This window comes from Myxine glutinosa, chromosome 7, assembly GCF_964187855.1.
Source record: "Myxine glutinosa chromosome 7, kmMyxGlut1.1, whole genome shotgun sequence".
Classification (NCBI taxonomy): Eukaryota; Metazoa; Chordata; class Myxini; order Myxiniformes; family Myxinidae; genus Myxine; species Myxine glutinosa.
Genome location: NC_136267.1, coordinates 58,559,153 through 58,574,805, shown reverse-complemented (window position 1 = coordinate 58,574,805; position 15,653 = coordinate 58,559,153). Strand labels below are relative to the sequence as shown.

At 39.5% G+C, this 15,653-nt stretch overlaps 1 protein-coding gene across 2 annotated transcripts in view; it reads right to left on the bottom strand.

Annotated features, from left to right (window-relative positions):
- LOC137431276 (receptor tyrosine-protein kinase erbB-4) overlaps positions 1–15,653 on the bottom strand; it is a 136,157-nt gene that overhangs the window by 37,131 nt on the left and 83,373 nt on the right. For both annotated transcript variants that reach the window (XM_068122425.2, XM_068122423.2), the window contains exons 4-10: positions 15,364–15,498; positions 8,861–8,926; positions 7,862–7,980; positions 7,305–7,446; positions 2,891–3,007; positions 1,456–1,582; positions 1,001–1,059 (exon numbers count right to left, since the gene is read on the bottom strand). In XM_068122425.2, coding sequence (XP_067978526.2) covers positions 1,001–1,059; positions 1,456–1,582; positions 2,891–3,007; positions 7,305–7,446; positions 7,862–7,980; positions 8,861–8,926; positions 15,364–15,498 — 765 coding nt within the window. The remainder of the gene's footprint in view (positions 1–1,000; positions 1,060–1,455; positions 1,583–2,890; positions 3,008–7,304; positions 7,447–7,861; positions 7,981–8,860; positions 8,927–15,363; positions 15,499–15,653) is intronic.

Sequence of the window (15,653 nt, the reverse complement as noted above, 5' to 3'; positions counted from 1 at the left end):
CCTCTAAAACACCGATGTCTCCAACAGTGAAGTGATTCCCTGATTGATTTAGCAAAGGTAATTACAAATAATTGAAATGGAAAATAAAATCTCATTATTTTCTCAGAATTGGAGCTGATTCCTTTGTCAATATGTTGATTGTAAGAACCCGGTTATGGGAGAACAAACCACTGAACCCCATTATAAGCAGTTCACATCAAATATTTTCACTTCAGCGGACAGCCTGACTAACCGTGGCACTCGCAACTAATGTGTACTCGCAATAACACTTTAAAAATATCAACCACATTATACTCAACTGCCTCCTCCGTAACTTTCTTCATCTTGTTATAAATTGGAAAAATAGGTGACTATCTCCGCAAGGTGGGCCAGGTGTGGTTGAAGATGATCAATGATCATCAGGCAAAAAGGAAAAACATTTGACAGTACGAGGTTTGGCAGGATAGTCTAGACTCCAGAGGTATGCACATTCGTCCCTGAGCTGCTTAGCCTGGATTTGAATCCCAACCCAGCTTTAAACTCCCGTCCTGGTGTTTCACAGGCATGGCGAGAAATTAGTGTGTGTGCGCTGTCCCTTTGATGAATGTTAAACTGGGCATCCCATTAGTCCCTTAACCCTAACAGCTTAGTAGCAGAACCTTGGCAGTCAACATAAGCTTCTATATAGTTGCTCCTCTGTCTTCAAAATGAAAAAAAAAACTTCACCCATTATTTGGGGTTAAATGCTGGAACGAAACAACGCACTTACTGCATCTTCACTCTTCAGGATTAAAGTCTGAAAGCTACCAACACAATCAATAGTGCAATAGCACATTCAAACCTTGGATACTAACAGAACAACAAGAAAGAAGCACAGAATGTACGGTAAAAGGAAGCACAGACTGAAAAAGAGCACAAAATAACAGAGAAGCACAGTAGGGTGGGGAGAATAAAAAGTAAAAGAAGAATGAAGAATAAATAAAATGATGTATAAGCAAATCAGTGTGTGAGACAAACCCACCAGTGATTTCTTGTAGTTTTTTAAACACGTTCAACTTCTCAGGATGAGCCGTTATATCTCTGTGGGTGGGGAGGGTGAGAGGAAAGAGTTCCTGGATGGATTTAGTGACGTGACATGGACTGCTGTACCAGCAAACCTCAATGGAAAACAGAGCAAGTTGCGTTTATCGAGACGCACTTGTCTAACTCATTGGATGATCGAGCGGAATAATCAATGTTAACTACTCTCCACTACGGGCCGGGTTTCCTGCATCTTGCACTCCCAGACACGGAGCTTACCTGCATCTTTGGCATCACTCGTCAGGGTGCAGAAGCACAAAGCCTACTCCTCTACCTGTACAGAGACATTTGTGGCCTCTAGAGATTTGCTATACTACATCTCATTTGGCATTACTACTATCTCTCATCCGCTATGAGGGCGCCACTGTGTAATGAGACTGAGAAAGCAAGTCTTACCCAGAAATGCCTTGAGGTAGGAAGACAAGGTTTCCGCTGATGGTTGTGCAGTCGTTGAATGCAGCGAGGTTGGTAGAATTGACCGTCACTGCATTTATGAGTGAACCAGTCCCGATGCCATTGCAAACTGCACCGAGGCAGCAAAGGAAAAAAAAAAAAGATCTGGTCATCAAACAGCATACTAGTATCAATTTATCCTCATATCGACTTATTTGTGGAAATGAAATGAATGAATGAATGATCGTTTTTTTTAAGGCCATTTTCCCCGCTAGAGCGGGGGTTAGCCTTGCGGACCCCATGACAATCATGGTTCCCTGTTTTTGAGGCAATGTTTTTATGGCGGATGCCCTTCCTGACGCCAAAAAAAATGTGGAAAATTATACAGAATTACAAATATAGTCTCATCTCTTTGGTGCGAAACATCACCTTTTATCAATGTAAACCAAACTTTTCTGCAAATCATTCAAACGATGCTTTCCAAACAAAATGTTGTATTATAAGGTATTTCACATGTTGTAATCCGTAGAAATTAATTATACACGGTCTCACCTGTGTTTTGCATCGACAAGTGCACCGTCCTTTGGAGGGACGTTAAGCCGGGTGTCCCATTTGCTGGCGTTCACTGTTGATCATTAAAGATCCCATAGCACCTTTCTAAAAGAGTGGGTCATTGTGTGCTAAAACTCTGGACGAATTCCTGCCCTGAATACCACTGGGAAGAGCAATGGCAAACGGCCTAGAGTGTTAAATGCTCTGTCTGCCAATGCTCTGCATCAAATAATGCCATGAATGGAACTACAAACCTGGCACTACAACAAAGACGTTTTGTTTCAGGGTTCACGAAGCAGGAAGTGAGAGGCTTAAGAAGTTAAATATCTTTCATCATGAAAAGATTCGAAGTTTTAAACAGCTTAAAATGATATGATATGATTTTGGGATACCTATTGTTCAAGAAAGACGTCAGAACCCACTTATTGCTATGAAAGTATGATGTCGGTCTGCACAACTAAATCAGCAACCCTCTGCCACACACCACCGAGTGGGAAGCACTCTTCATAAGATGAGGTGAAGTGAACTTGGAAGCCATTATGAGGTGCCAGTTTTGTCATATGGAATCATCAGGTAAAATGTGGTTGAAAGTTAAATTATTTTAAGGGAAAAAAAAAAATCTTCCTCTGCAAAATTTTTTTGGGGTTTTTACACCAGAAACAAAGCAGCTGGAACAGCAGCAAAACAATCAGTTAATTCCCCAGCTTCGGCCAATCATTAAACTCCGGATTCGAAAAAGCTCGATTGAGGTTTCATGCTGCTCGGCAAAACTAAACACAGAACGAGCTTGTTTAGGATGAGCAAGACATAAAAGGAAGGATGTCGAGATGGGACGTGAAGAAGGAGGAAGGTGCATGCACATTAATGTAAGCAGTAGGTCACTCACAGTTTGGGCATCCCGAGTCAGGACATGGTTTACAAACCCTCACATCATTCTCCTCAACTTCCATTTGGTTATTCGGACAGGAGCGAGCGCACGAGTCATGGTTGCTGAAAAAATTTGCTGTGGAAAAAATTGCCACACTAATCAGCATAATTGTGGCCATCGTTATTAATCAACTTCATACACATGCTGGGTCGGTAAAAATAAATCAAAACTAAAGTGAAAAAGACAATAATGCTTCGTTCACAATCAATGCAAACGTCAGTGGCCGTGTGACTCGTCCTCCAAAAGCTGTGTGAGCTGCATGTAATAAACATGCAAGAGCAAAATGTTGTTAGAGATATTACAGAGGACATAGCAATGAGTGCTCATGCAAATGACTCATCATTTAATACAGATTACAGCACTGAAGGGTTCCTGAGTGTTCCTGCATTGCCAATGTTTGCAGAAAAAGAAAACTTGGATAAAGAAAATTGGTCACAAGCACACCGTGGTGGTCATAGGCCTGATGTGCCAATCTTGGTAAGCTTCTGAGATCTGATGACGATAAATCACAATCAGTTTTCCTACTATAATATCAGTTTCTCCCAACTTCTCCCAATTATCAGCAAAGTCATGGAATCCATCATTGCTTCGGATATGAAATCTTTCCTCTTCTCCAATGGCTTGATCTCTGATCATCAATTTGGTTTCAGACCTGGTCACTGTACTCTGGACATGCTGCTTCTGCTTTCTCAACAATGGATGGAGGTCCTCAATGCCAAACAGGAAATTAGAGCTGTCTCCCTTGACATATCACGTGCCTTGGATACGGTCTGGCACCCCGCTTTGCTCACCAAAATCTCCTCCTTTGGTATCCATGGAAATCTCCATGCATGGCTGGCGGACTTCCTCTCTAGTCGTAGTCAACGTGTGGCCCTGAATGGGTTTCTCACATCTCCTCTTCCTGTTCAGGCTGGAGTTCCCCAAGGCAGTGTTCTGGGCCCTGTGCTTTTTCTGGTCTTCATCAATGATCTCTCTGACTCTCTTGAAAATCCTCTCTATGTCTTTGCTGATGACTCTACTCTCTGTCGCTCCATTCCTCATCCCTCAGATCGGCAGTTTGCAGCCTCCTCACTCTCTGCAGACCTGGACAAAATCACAGACTGGGCAAACAAGTGGAACATGTCTTTCAATCCTGACAAATCTCACACTCTTACGATGTCTCTCCGAAAAGACCGACTGGACAACCCTCCCATCCTCTTTCTGAATAATCCTCTCCTACTTAGGCAGTTAAGACCGAAAAATAGGGCGTATCGTTCATTTTTTCAGGAAAGCACCAAATTTGGCACAGATGTAGTATGGACCTATACAATTGTTTTCCTGAGGGGCGCCCAAAAATTCAGAACCCCTGGTGGCCGCCATATTTAATTTCAACATGACCGCCCTCTGTGACCTATTTCCCTCGATAACTTCTATACTATGAGCGATAACACCACAGTTCCAGTGTCGTACCCCATGTTTTCATGGTCTCTGAATCCAATGGGATCAATTGCATAAAGATTGGCATCCATCATCTTTAATTTCAAGATGGCCGCCATGGTGTTTCCATTTTCCTTGAATCTCTCATAGTATTTTAGGTAAAATTTCAATTCCAAGTGATACACATTGTTTTATTGGTCTCTGATAACAATGGAATGGTATTAATTAATCAAAGTTACACACAGTTGCAGTTTTAACTTAAAATATTGTGGGCACTTGAAAGGTGGAGGCTCTCGCACAGACGCGTAGTACTACAAGCACTGTCCATCGCAGTCACACAGTGATGTGCAGGGCAGATTTGCCCTGGAGCATTTACAGTTGCCTTTACAGGCCGACTTACAATGGCAGCTTGTAAGCTCTGAACATGCCTCCTGTATCAGTGGTATTGTGGTCCAAATTGGTGTCCAAGAAGTCCCTGTTTTCATCCAGCCCCAATCAGCTGGTGATGGAAGTTCTGGGTAGGGCACAAGTGCCTGACACCATACGTGTCCAGCCTAAAAACATGCACGTTTTAGGTGTTGTTCGAAGGCGTCTGCTGTTGGGGGAATGTGATCAATTGTTCTTGCCTTCTTCGTGAACAAGTGTCGGCGCATGTCATTCACTGTCTTTATCTCGGTAGTCCGGTCATAGAGGATGGAAACATATCTTTCTATGCTCTGTAGTTCCATAGTAATAGCGTCCACAGATGGCCTATAAGCGAGAGCATGAAAGGTCTGCGTGATGCTGGGGTATGCCTCCCAAGCCTTCCAGGCTGTCTTTTTCCCAATTTGGGCAAAAAATGACTGTGTCGCAGCCAGTGAAGGCATGAAATAATGGCAAAGACTCGGACTTCCTGCGGCCAAGGCCGGTGGCAATTTTATGGATGGCAAGGTAGCGGTAGCTTTTACCAGTGCCAATGGCAATCCAGATTTCCTCCACACCGTGTGACTGGTAGGTAAAGTAGTGTGCTATTGCCAAGACCACAATATCAGAATCTACAGTTCGAATCAATACCCGTTTTCTCCCCTTTTTCACGGCATCCAGAACATTTTTTTGGATTTTTTGAATTTTCTGAATTTTTGGGTGCCCCTCAGGAAAACAATTGTATAGGTCCATACAACATCTGTGCCAAATTTGGTGCTTTCCTGAAAAAATGAACGATGCTTCCTCTTAACTGCCTAACTATCCAAGAAGTTCTGTCACTCAAGCTTTTGGGTCTCACGATCTGCCACGATCTTTCCTGGGAAAACCACATTTCAAATCTGGCCTTCAAAGCCAGTCGCCGACTGGGCATCCTCCATCGTGCAAAGTCCTTCCTTGGCACACCTGAGCTCCTCACCACATTCAAGGCTTTCATCCGCAGCTCAATGGAATACTGCTCTCCCCTCTGGGCTGGTGCTCCTGCCTCACACCTAGCTCGTCTTCACGCTGTTGAAACCAAAGTGTTCAGAATCATTGGAATCTCCCGCGATGAAGCTAACTCCAAGGGCCTTTCACTCACTCACCGCAGGCAGGTTGGTGGTCTTTCCGTCTTCTACCGACTCCTCTCCGGCCTTGCCCCCCCAGCTCTCTCTGGGCTCTGTCCCCCAAATATTCCTACAGGTCGCACAAGATCTGCCTGCAACCCTCTTATGGTTAAACTGCCAAAATCAAGACTCTCTGCTCACCTTCACTCCTTCATTCCTCTTTTCTCCCACCTCTGGAACAAACTCCCTCACTCTCTTCAATCCCACTCCTCCCTCCAGGTCTTTAAAACAGCTGTTCACCACCATCTCTTATCTCCCCCCATCCAAAACCTCGATCTTTTCTACCCCCGCTAATTTCACCCAAAATCCACTTTTTGAAATGTTGTGTTTGTGTGCTTCCCCTTCTCTCCCCATCTTGTCTACTGCTCCCTCTTTTTATATATTTTGTTTGTCTGTTTGATTTGTTTGTGAAATAAATGTTAGCTCTTTCACGAGCCTCGATTCTGTATCCCCCCAAAAAAAAAAAAAAGTACAAATTGAATCAATTGGATCTCTGAGTGTGCCTGACTGAAGGTTCTCCAAGTTTGGCAATATCTAAGAATACAGAATGATCTTTGCTGCTGCTGCTTTTTTTTTTTGCTGCTGCTTGATCTTGTTTTTTTTTTTTTGATCCTTGCTGCTGTGGGTGGTCTCCACCATGGTACACCCAGCAAGCTGCGTCCATTCTCCAATTGGGCTGCAATACGAATTGTTCATTTGCCTACTCGTGTCTCCACAAGGGGGTCAAGCTGTGTCTTGCTGGGCACAGCCGGATGTTTCCATCTTGTTTGACTCTCTCTCTCTCTCTCTCTTGTTTATCTGCTGTGGCATGAAAGAGGCCTTAAATTAGATAATTAAGGATCCTGTTCATTTGATTGATCCATGGGCACGTATCGATAGGGGTTAAGGTGTGATTCTTTGTTGATGATTGATTCCTTCTTGTATTCCACCCCATATCTTTTGATTACATTTGAAAAAAAAACTTGGTCTCCAAACTTGGTTCTCTCCAACTTGGGTGGTTCTGATCGCGATTGCAATTGTGCATGTTGGTTAAGAGACAAATTTGATTGTGGCACTTAGCGCCCGTAACTAAGCCGTGCCATAGGCCTAACGACTCCGCTTGTTCGTAATTCGAGATCAGGCCTTTGGCACCAATAAATATGGCGCATCTACCGGCTCGATTTTCTCACTCGGCACAGTATAGTGGTGGACAGACACATACGTGATCCCACGCACTTTGACACGGTTTGCCGGGATACAAGCCAAGCAACCGGACGAACCCGCCAAACTTAAACAATATTATCATCCAAATTGTTATTAATACTTTTATAATATTAATTATTATGATAAGCACAATGATATTCACAGATACCCTAATCTGTCATTGCAGATATATTTGTGGCAGCACTTACAAGGGCACTGTTTCACACAGATTGCCCCGTGGCGGTACGTGCCGTCCGGGTTAGGTACAGTTTCAAAAGAGTTCGGGTCGTACAAGGTGGGTGGAGGGCAGCTGTCCAAACATGAATATCCATGTCCAAAATCACGGCAAGCCTGTGGGGAAAAAAAATGAGCAGTGGGTAAAATGGTGTGGAAAGAGCCACACTAGCTATAAAACACAATTAAATATCTCCGTTATAGATGGTGATGGAATTTGACCTTCTGCCCATTTGTCCTCAAAAAAAGAGCTCTGATTACATTATCAGGTCAAAAGTTTTTTTAAAGCAGAAAAAAATTCAAACAGGTCACGCAATATTTTAGTGAGTGTCACTTAATAGATCATCAGTTAATCATCAAAATCACGTGGCAATCAAGTCATATACATTCCAACATCTGATCCTTTACCATGCACAGTACAATTGTTATATCGCATGGGCTATACAGGATGACTAAAACTCTAAATAATGACCATAAAACCTCGAATGCGATCAGGCAGTCGGACACGTGTGCACCCACTGCACAAACTTACAAAGCAATTGGACTGCAGAGGTCCCGTGCAGCCGCTAACACAGTTGTTATGGCAGCACTCTTTGGAACCGTTCCCGTAGCATTGTCGAACACACTCTTTGGCACAGTTGAGGCTCATGACTAAAGGAAGAAAGGAGAGGGTTTGGGGGTGGGGGTTGAATAAGAGGAGTTATCCACTGTTGAACCTGAGCTGGGCAATAATGTTTCTAAACTCAAAGTTTCAGCTGCAGCCACGCTTTCTTGATGGTTTAAACAAGTAGTGGTGATTACCGATCACAGATGGGAGACCTCGTGTGAATCACGTTAACGTTACAGAAGTTATATCACACTGGTTTGCACCAGAAACAAGTCGATATAGAAGTTATCCCATTCGCCAATGTCCAGTGGGGTGACAGCAAGTCTTTGTCCTGTGTCATCTGAATATTTGGTTCCCTTGTGGCATACGTCCCAACTTTGATTGCAATTCCAAAGCAAGCAAGACCATTCATGTTGCTTTGCATGTCTTGAAGAAGCAAAGTGAAGAAGAGGCGAGGCCATTTAAGCTGGCATAAAAGGAGACTGTTCTCACGCCTGGTGGATGTGTTTGAAAAAACAAGAAATAAGGAAGGGGTGGAAGGGGGGAACTGTTGTTGAAGACCGCTGAGACTTTGTCCTGTGTAAAAACCAACTCAAAATCGGCCGGTCGATGCGTTCATGATATGCATTCCAAATTTTGCAAAGGCAGCTCTCCGCAAAACTTTTAAAGATATCTCCCTCCCCTAAAAGATTATCAATAAGCAACAGGTTCAAAGGCCGACTGATGGATTCTCGATGATGGATCGTCAAAGCCAGTGATAAAAGTTAATTGTGTATCCTCTCTCTTTTCAAAACTCAAATTGCTGACCAATCACCTGGGCAGGTCTTGTGCCATATGCCTGGACCATTTCATCAGATAACCCCTGCAATCACCACCGTTTATCACAACGTTATAATAGTTATTGTACTTGCTCTGAACACTTACTCTTCTGACAGTAGCCTTGCTGTGGCAACCAGCAATTTCCCTTGCAAATAGGTGGACATGGAGCACCTGCAATGGCATATGGTTGAAGTGTATGTTAGCTTCTTTGTTCATCACAAAATAAAAATCCTTTCTCTTTAGATTTTTGGATGCATGGCCTATTTTTATTTTTTCCATATTGAACTTTGACTCATGGAGGCATTAGTACACATTCATGCACTTTAACATGAATTATGACAGTAGGGGACAATGGACAAACATACCGTATATGGGATTTGAATTCTCCACAATCTACATGATTAGACAAGGGTTCAAGGTGAGAACACCAATGGGTATTTTACCTTAAAAGTAGTAAATTGCCATTTTTGCAGGTTGTAGAAATCATATTGAAGTGGGTGTAGTGGAGTATGGGTGTAGTGGAGTATGGGTGTAGCAATAAAGGTAATTTATTGCCAAAATGTTAATTACCACTGCCACCGAAGGTGGATGTTTTCACCCTTCTCTGTCTGTTTCTGTTATGTTTTCACCCTTTTCTGTCTGTCTGTCTGTCTGTTAACAAAATATCTCAAAAAAAGTTGTGGACGGATTTGGACGAAATTTGGTGGAGAGGTAGTGTATGTGACAAGGACGGAATGATTCGATTTTGGTGAAGATCTGGATCTGGCTAGTAGAATATTTTAAGTGATTCTTCCCCATTGAATAAAACCACCTTTAGAGGCCATTTTTCCCCGCAAGCGGGGGTTGGCCTTTTTCGGGAACCGTGGTTGTTGTTGTTTTTCGGTCCCCTTTTTGAAACAACTTTTTTTTTGAACTTTCCCCATTGAATGACAGAGCTAAAACCGATACATAGCACAATATCTCAAAAAGTTATGGACGGATTTGGACGGAACTTGGTGGATCGGTTGGGCGTGTGACAAGACCGATTCGATTTGATTTTGGTGAAGATCTGAATATGGATTCGGATACAAGAGTTATTTAATTTTTTAGGTGACTCTTCACCATTGAGAGATTGGGCCAAAAGTGATATATAACATATTTCAAAAAGTTGTGGATGGATTATGACTAAACTTGGGGGATAAGTTGGTTAGGTGACGAGAACAAGCCGATTAGATTTTGGCTCAGGTCCGAATCCAGATCCGGCCAATCCAGATCCAGCCAATTTGACAGGAAACTGTTTTCACGCAAATCCAATCTTGTATGCCAAAAATAAGCAGTTTTGACATAAAAGTGCACGTTTTTTTGGTTGCAAGTCACCCTTCTAGTGCAGAAACGTGTGTGCTTCATTAGATAGGGTGTATTACACTTGTATACATCAAAATAATACATATTTGACAGGAAACTTTTCGCGCAAATCCAATCTCGTCTGACAAAAATAAGCAGTTTTGACATAAAAGTGCACGTTTCTTTGGTTGCAAGTCACCCTTCTAGTGCAGAAACGTGTGTGCTTCATTAGATAGGGCGTATTACACTTGTATACATCAAAATAATACATTTTTGACGACTATTAGACTAAACGATTAGTCTAAACGATTAGACTAAACTTGGGGGATAAGTTGGTTAGGTGACAAGAACAAGCCAATTCGATTTTGGTTCAGGTCCGAATCCAGATCCGGCCTATGACTAAACTTGGGGGATGAGTTGGTTAGGTGACAAGAACAAGCCGATTAGATTTTGTTTCAACGTTCTGATTCTGACGAATCCAGATCCAGCCTATCAGTGGGATACAAAATATAAACTGTTCAGCCTGGTGGAGGTATGCACTCTACCAAGTGTCGTTCTAGCTGTTATGCTTTGTCAACAAAGTTTTTGAAAACACTTTTGACGTCGTTTCTGAAAATGCAATGTCGAGTAATGAGTGTGATGCTGATACATACATCAAAATAGCATTGAGAGGAAAGAGTGGTAGTTAATGAAGAATTGTCTCATGCAAGAGTAATTGTTTCAAAAACTGGGAGCACAAAGGCTCAAATCGAAAGTCATATGTTAACTTGTTTGTTATGTCATGATGGCCGCCATTTTGGGTATCATTCCTTTTTTCTCTCGAAACATTTTTATCCTCAACATACTATGTGACTCAACATACTATCCCTGGTGTTGGGCTAGCGGCTAGGGTGCCGGCTTAGGATCCTAGGATCTTGGGTTCGAATCCCGGTCTAATCGCTGAATTAACGCCAGGGGGGTTGACTCAGCCTGCTCATCCTTCTGAGGTCGGCTAATTGAGTACCAGTTCACTGGTAATTCCCTGCTTGTCGTTAAAGGCGGCAAAAAGGGTTGGCGTCAGGAAGGGCATCCGGCCGTAAAACATTGCTTCAAAAAGGGGACCGAAAAACAACAACAACCACAGTTCCCGAAAAAGGCCAACCCCCGCTTGCGGGGAAAAATGGCCTCTAAAGGTGTTTTTTTAAATTTTATTTATACTATGTGACTAAAGCTGACAAAAAGACAGACGTAAAAAGCAGAGAAAGCAAATTAATATTAAGGGTGCAGTGTACAGTGCAGGTAACAATACTATCAAAGTAACATGCAAGAAGAGAAATCAATATACATTCAATCACCGGCAGAATGTGACTTTTTAGGCCAACTTGGCAGTTGTATCTTTTGGTTGCTGTATTTTTGTATTGTATTTTTTGTATTGTATTTTTGTTGTATTTTTTTATGGTATTTTTTGTATGTTATTTCAGTTGTATTTTTGGCAAGTTTGTAACTTGGCAGTTGTATCTTTTTTTTTGTATCTTGGCAGTTGTATCTTTTGGTTGCTGTATTTTTGTATTGTATTTTTTGTATTGTATTTTTGTTGTTGTATTGTTGTATGGTATTTTTTGTACGTTGTTTCAGTTGTATTTTTGGCAAGTTTGTAACTTGGCAGTTGTATCTTTTTTTTGTATCTTGGCAGTTGTATCTTTTGGTTGCTGTATTTTTGTATTGTATTTTTTGTGTTGTATTTTTTGTATTGTATTTTTGTTGTATTTTTGTATGGTATTTTTTGTACGTTGTTTCAGTTGTATTTTTGGCAAGTTTGTAACTTGGCAGTTGTATCTTTTTTTTGGTATCTTGGCAGTTGTATCTTTTGGTTGCTGTATTTTTGTATTGTATTTTTTGTATTGTATTTTTGTTGTTGTATTTTTGTGTTGTATTTTTTATATGTTGTTTCAGTTGTATTTTTGGCAAGTTTGTAACTTGGCAGTTGTATCTTTTTTTTGTATCTTGGCAGTTGTATCTTTTGGTTGCTGTATTTTTGTATTGTATTTTTGTATTGTATTTTTGTTGTTGTATTTTTGTATTGTATTTTTTATCTGTTGTTTCAGTTGTATTTTTGGCAAGTTTGTAAATTGGCAGTTGTATCTTTTTTTTTGTATCTTGGCAGTTGTATCTTTTGGTTGCTGTATATTTGTATTGTATTTTTTGTATTGTATTTTTGTTGTTGTATTTTTGCATGGTATTTTTTATATGTTGTTCAGTTGTATTTTTGGCAAGTTTGTAACTTGGCAGTTGTATCTTTTTTTTTGTATCTTGGCAGTTGTATCTTTTGGTTGCTGTATTTTTGTATTGTATTTTTTGTATTGTAATTTTTGTATTGTATTTTTGTTGTATTTTTGTATGGTATTTTTTGTACGTTGTTTCAGTTGTATTTTTGGCAAGTTTGTAACTCGGCAGTTGTATCTTTTTTTTGGTATCTTGGCAGTTGTATCTTTTGGTTGCTGTATTTTTGTATTGTATTTTTTGTATTGTATTTTTGTTGTTGTATTTTTGTGTTGTATTTTTTATATGTTGTTTCAGTTGTATTTTTGGCAAGTTTGTAACTTGGCAGTTGTATCTTTTTTTTTGTATCTTGGCAGTTGTATCTTTTGGTTGCTGTATTTTTGTATTGTATTTTTTGTATTGTATTTTTGTTGTATTTTTGTATTGTATTTTTTATGTTGTTTCAGTTGTATTTTTGGCAAGTTTGTAAATTGGCAGTTGTATCTTTTTTTTTGTATCTTGGCAGTTGTATCTTTTGGTTGCTGTATATTTGTATTGTATTTTTTGTATTGTATTTTTGTTGTTGTATTTTTGCATGGTATTTTTTTATATGTTGTTCAGTTGTATTTTTGGCAAGTTTGTAACTTGGCAGTTGTATCTTTTTTTTTGTATCTTGGCAGTTGTATCTTTTGGTTGCTGTATATTTGTATTGTATTTTTTGTATTGTATTTTTGTTGTTGTATTTTTGCATGGTATTTTTTATATGTTGTTCAGTTGTATTTTTGGCAAGTTTGTAACTTGGCAGTTGTATCTTTTTTTTTGTATCTTGGCAGTTGTATCTTTTGGTTGCTGTATTTTTGTATTGTATTTTTTGTATTGTAATTTTTGTATTGTATTTTTGTTGTATTTTTGTATGGTATTTTTTGTACGTTGTTTCAGTTGTATTTTTGGCAAGTTTGTAACTTGGCAGTTGTATCTTTTTTTTGGTATCTTGGCAGTTGTATCTTTTGGTTGCTGTATTTTTGTATTGTATTTTTTGTATTGTATTTTTGTTGTTGTATTTTTGTGTTGTATTTTTTATATGTTGTTTCAGTTGTATTTTTGGCAAGTTTGTAACTTGGCAGTTGTATCTTTTTTTTTGTATCTTGGCAGTTGTATCTTTTGGTTGCTGTATTTTTGTATTGTATTTTTTGTATTGTATTTTTGTTGTATTTTTGTATTGTATTTTTTATATGTTGTTTCAGTTGTATTTTTGGCAAGTTTGTAAATTGGCAGTTGTATCTTTTTTTTTGTATCTTGGCAGTTGTATCTTTTGGTTGCTGTATATTTGTATTGTATTTTTTGTATTGTATTTTTGTTGTTGTATTTTTGCATGGTATTTTTTATATGTTGTTCAGTTGTATTTTTGGCAAGTTTGTAACTTGGCAGTTGTATCTTTTTTTTTGTATCTTGGCAGTTGTATCTTTTGGTTGTTGTATTTTTCTATTGTATTTTTTGTATTGTATTTTTGTTGTTGTATTTTTGTATTGTATTTTTTATATGTTGTTTCAGTTGTATTTTTGGCAAGTTTGTAACTTGGCAGTTGTATCTTTTTTTTAAATAACGTAATATCACCAAGCAATCTGAATATTTTAAACTACAACAAACCATCAAGAGATTACACTACTACATCCTATTTTAGTTATTGTAGAAGTTAAATTTCACATGCTGAGCGACATGAAAATGTGTTCGCGAATTTTTTTTATTTCGCGGATTGGGCACAAGATGCATGCCAATCTCAACATGTGAAACCCCATTGAACGTTTACGTCGGGAGAAAATAAGTTGCAGTGTACCCGGAACTGAAGCGAAACAGCTTTCAGACCACACTTTATTATAAACTAAGGTTTGCGAACCTTGTTGTAAATCATACGGAATCAATAAAGCACCGTACCGTACAGAACCAATGAAATATGGATTTTAACATACTACGGGAAATTACAGTAAAGCACATCAAATCAATAGTTACTTGAATACAGAGATTAGTAAATGAATGGGCTTTTGGAGCATTGGATATTTTTATTCATTCCAATCTTCGGTCTCGGCACCGCTGTCTCCACGAGCTCGTACCAGCTTTCAATATTTCCTGACACAGCGCGTTGCTTGCTACTCACTATAACACAACTGATAACTGCATGCGTAAAGCACATGCATTCTTTGTGCGATCTGGTACTGTAATTTCTCCAAAAAAAAAAAATCGTTATTAGGCAAATATATTCGCACGTTATTAAATTTGCCCTTCGTTGTAGCGCAAAATGCACAAAAATTGATGTAGCGTGTAAATTTGCACTTCTGCAGTATTCATTATCCGATTTCATATGTTTATTGCTTTGCTCTTGTTAATCCGGATTATTGGGATGTAAATCCAGATGTGAGGTATAAAAATGATGTCACTGATAAAAGCACTGTCACTCCAATGCAGTATTTGATCGTTCATTTACTTATGTTTGTACCATATATATCCTGATGCTGTGTGGACTATGCTTCCCCACTGACAAACCTCTGCTAGCTTGTACCTGTTGATGAGTTTGAGCTCTGAGGAGTAACTGCTACATTCTATCTATCCGTGTTCTTCCCGACATCTTTGATCTTTTCTCCTTTCTCTTTAACACTTCCTTCTACTTTTTCACATTTCTGTTTATTCAAACTAATTCTTGCTTTTTCTTTTCTTTTGGTTCATTTTCCTCTTTTATCTCTCCTTCACCCTCAATTTATTTTATCTATATGTCTACGGAGAAGTAAATTCTTACAATTGGTTTCACTGTATGGCCTATATGGGATTGAGGGTAGAGGAGCAGCAGCTAAAACACCAATCCTATCCAGGTTCCTGCTGATGACTCTTTGCTCTTTGGTTATTCGGGTTCCTTGAGATGACTACAATGCAGTATTTGGTCTTTCATTTGATCAAATAAGTGCAAAAGTGATTCATTTGTTCTTGAAATGATCATCTGTCATAATCTCCCCTTCCCATTAGCCAAGGCCCGAAATCAAAATGCTGCGGAGACTCACAGTTGGGCTTGCCTTGCGTGTCGACATCTATACTGGTTTTCTTGTCATAATTCCCAATGATGTCTTCCCAGTTGATGGATTCCACATTGCAAAGCCGGGAATTGTTACGGATTTGGACATTCCCGTTCAAGATCTCTGTGGATGTCATAATCATGGTAATGATAAAATAAATGATGTATAAGAAAGGTATATCAATCAGATGCAGAAAAAGACATTCAGTTCATCACATTGGTGCTGACATTGTAAAATTGGTGCTGACCTAACCTACACAGATCATCATCATCATCATC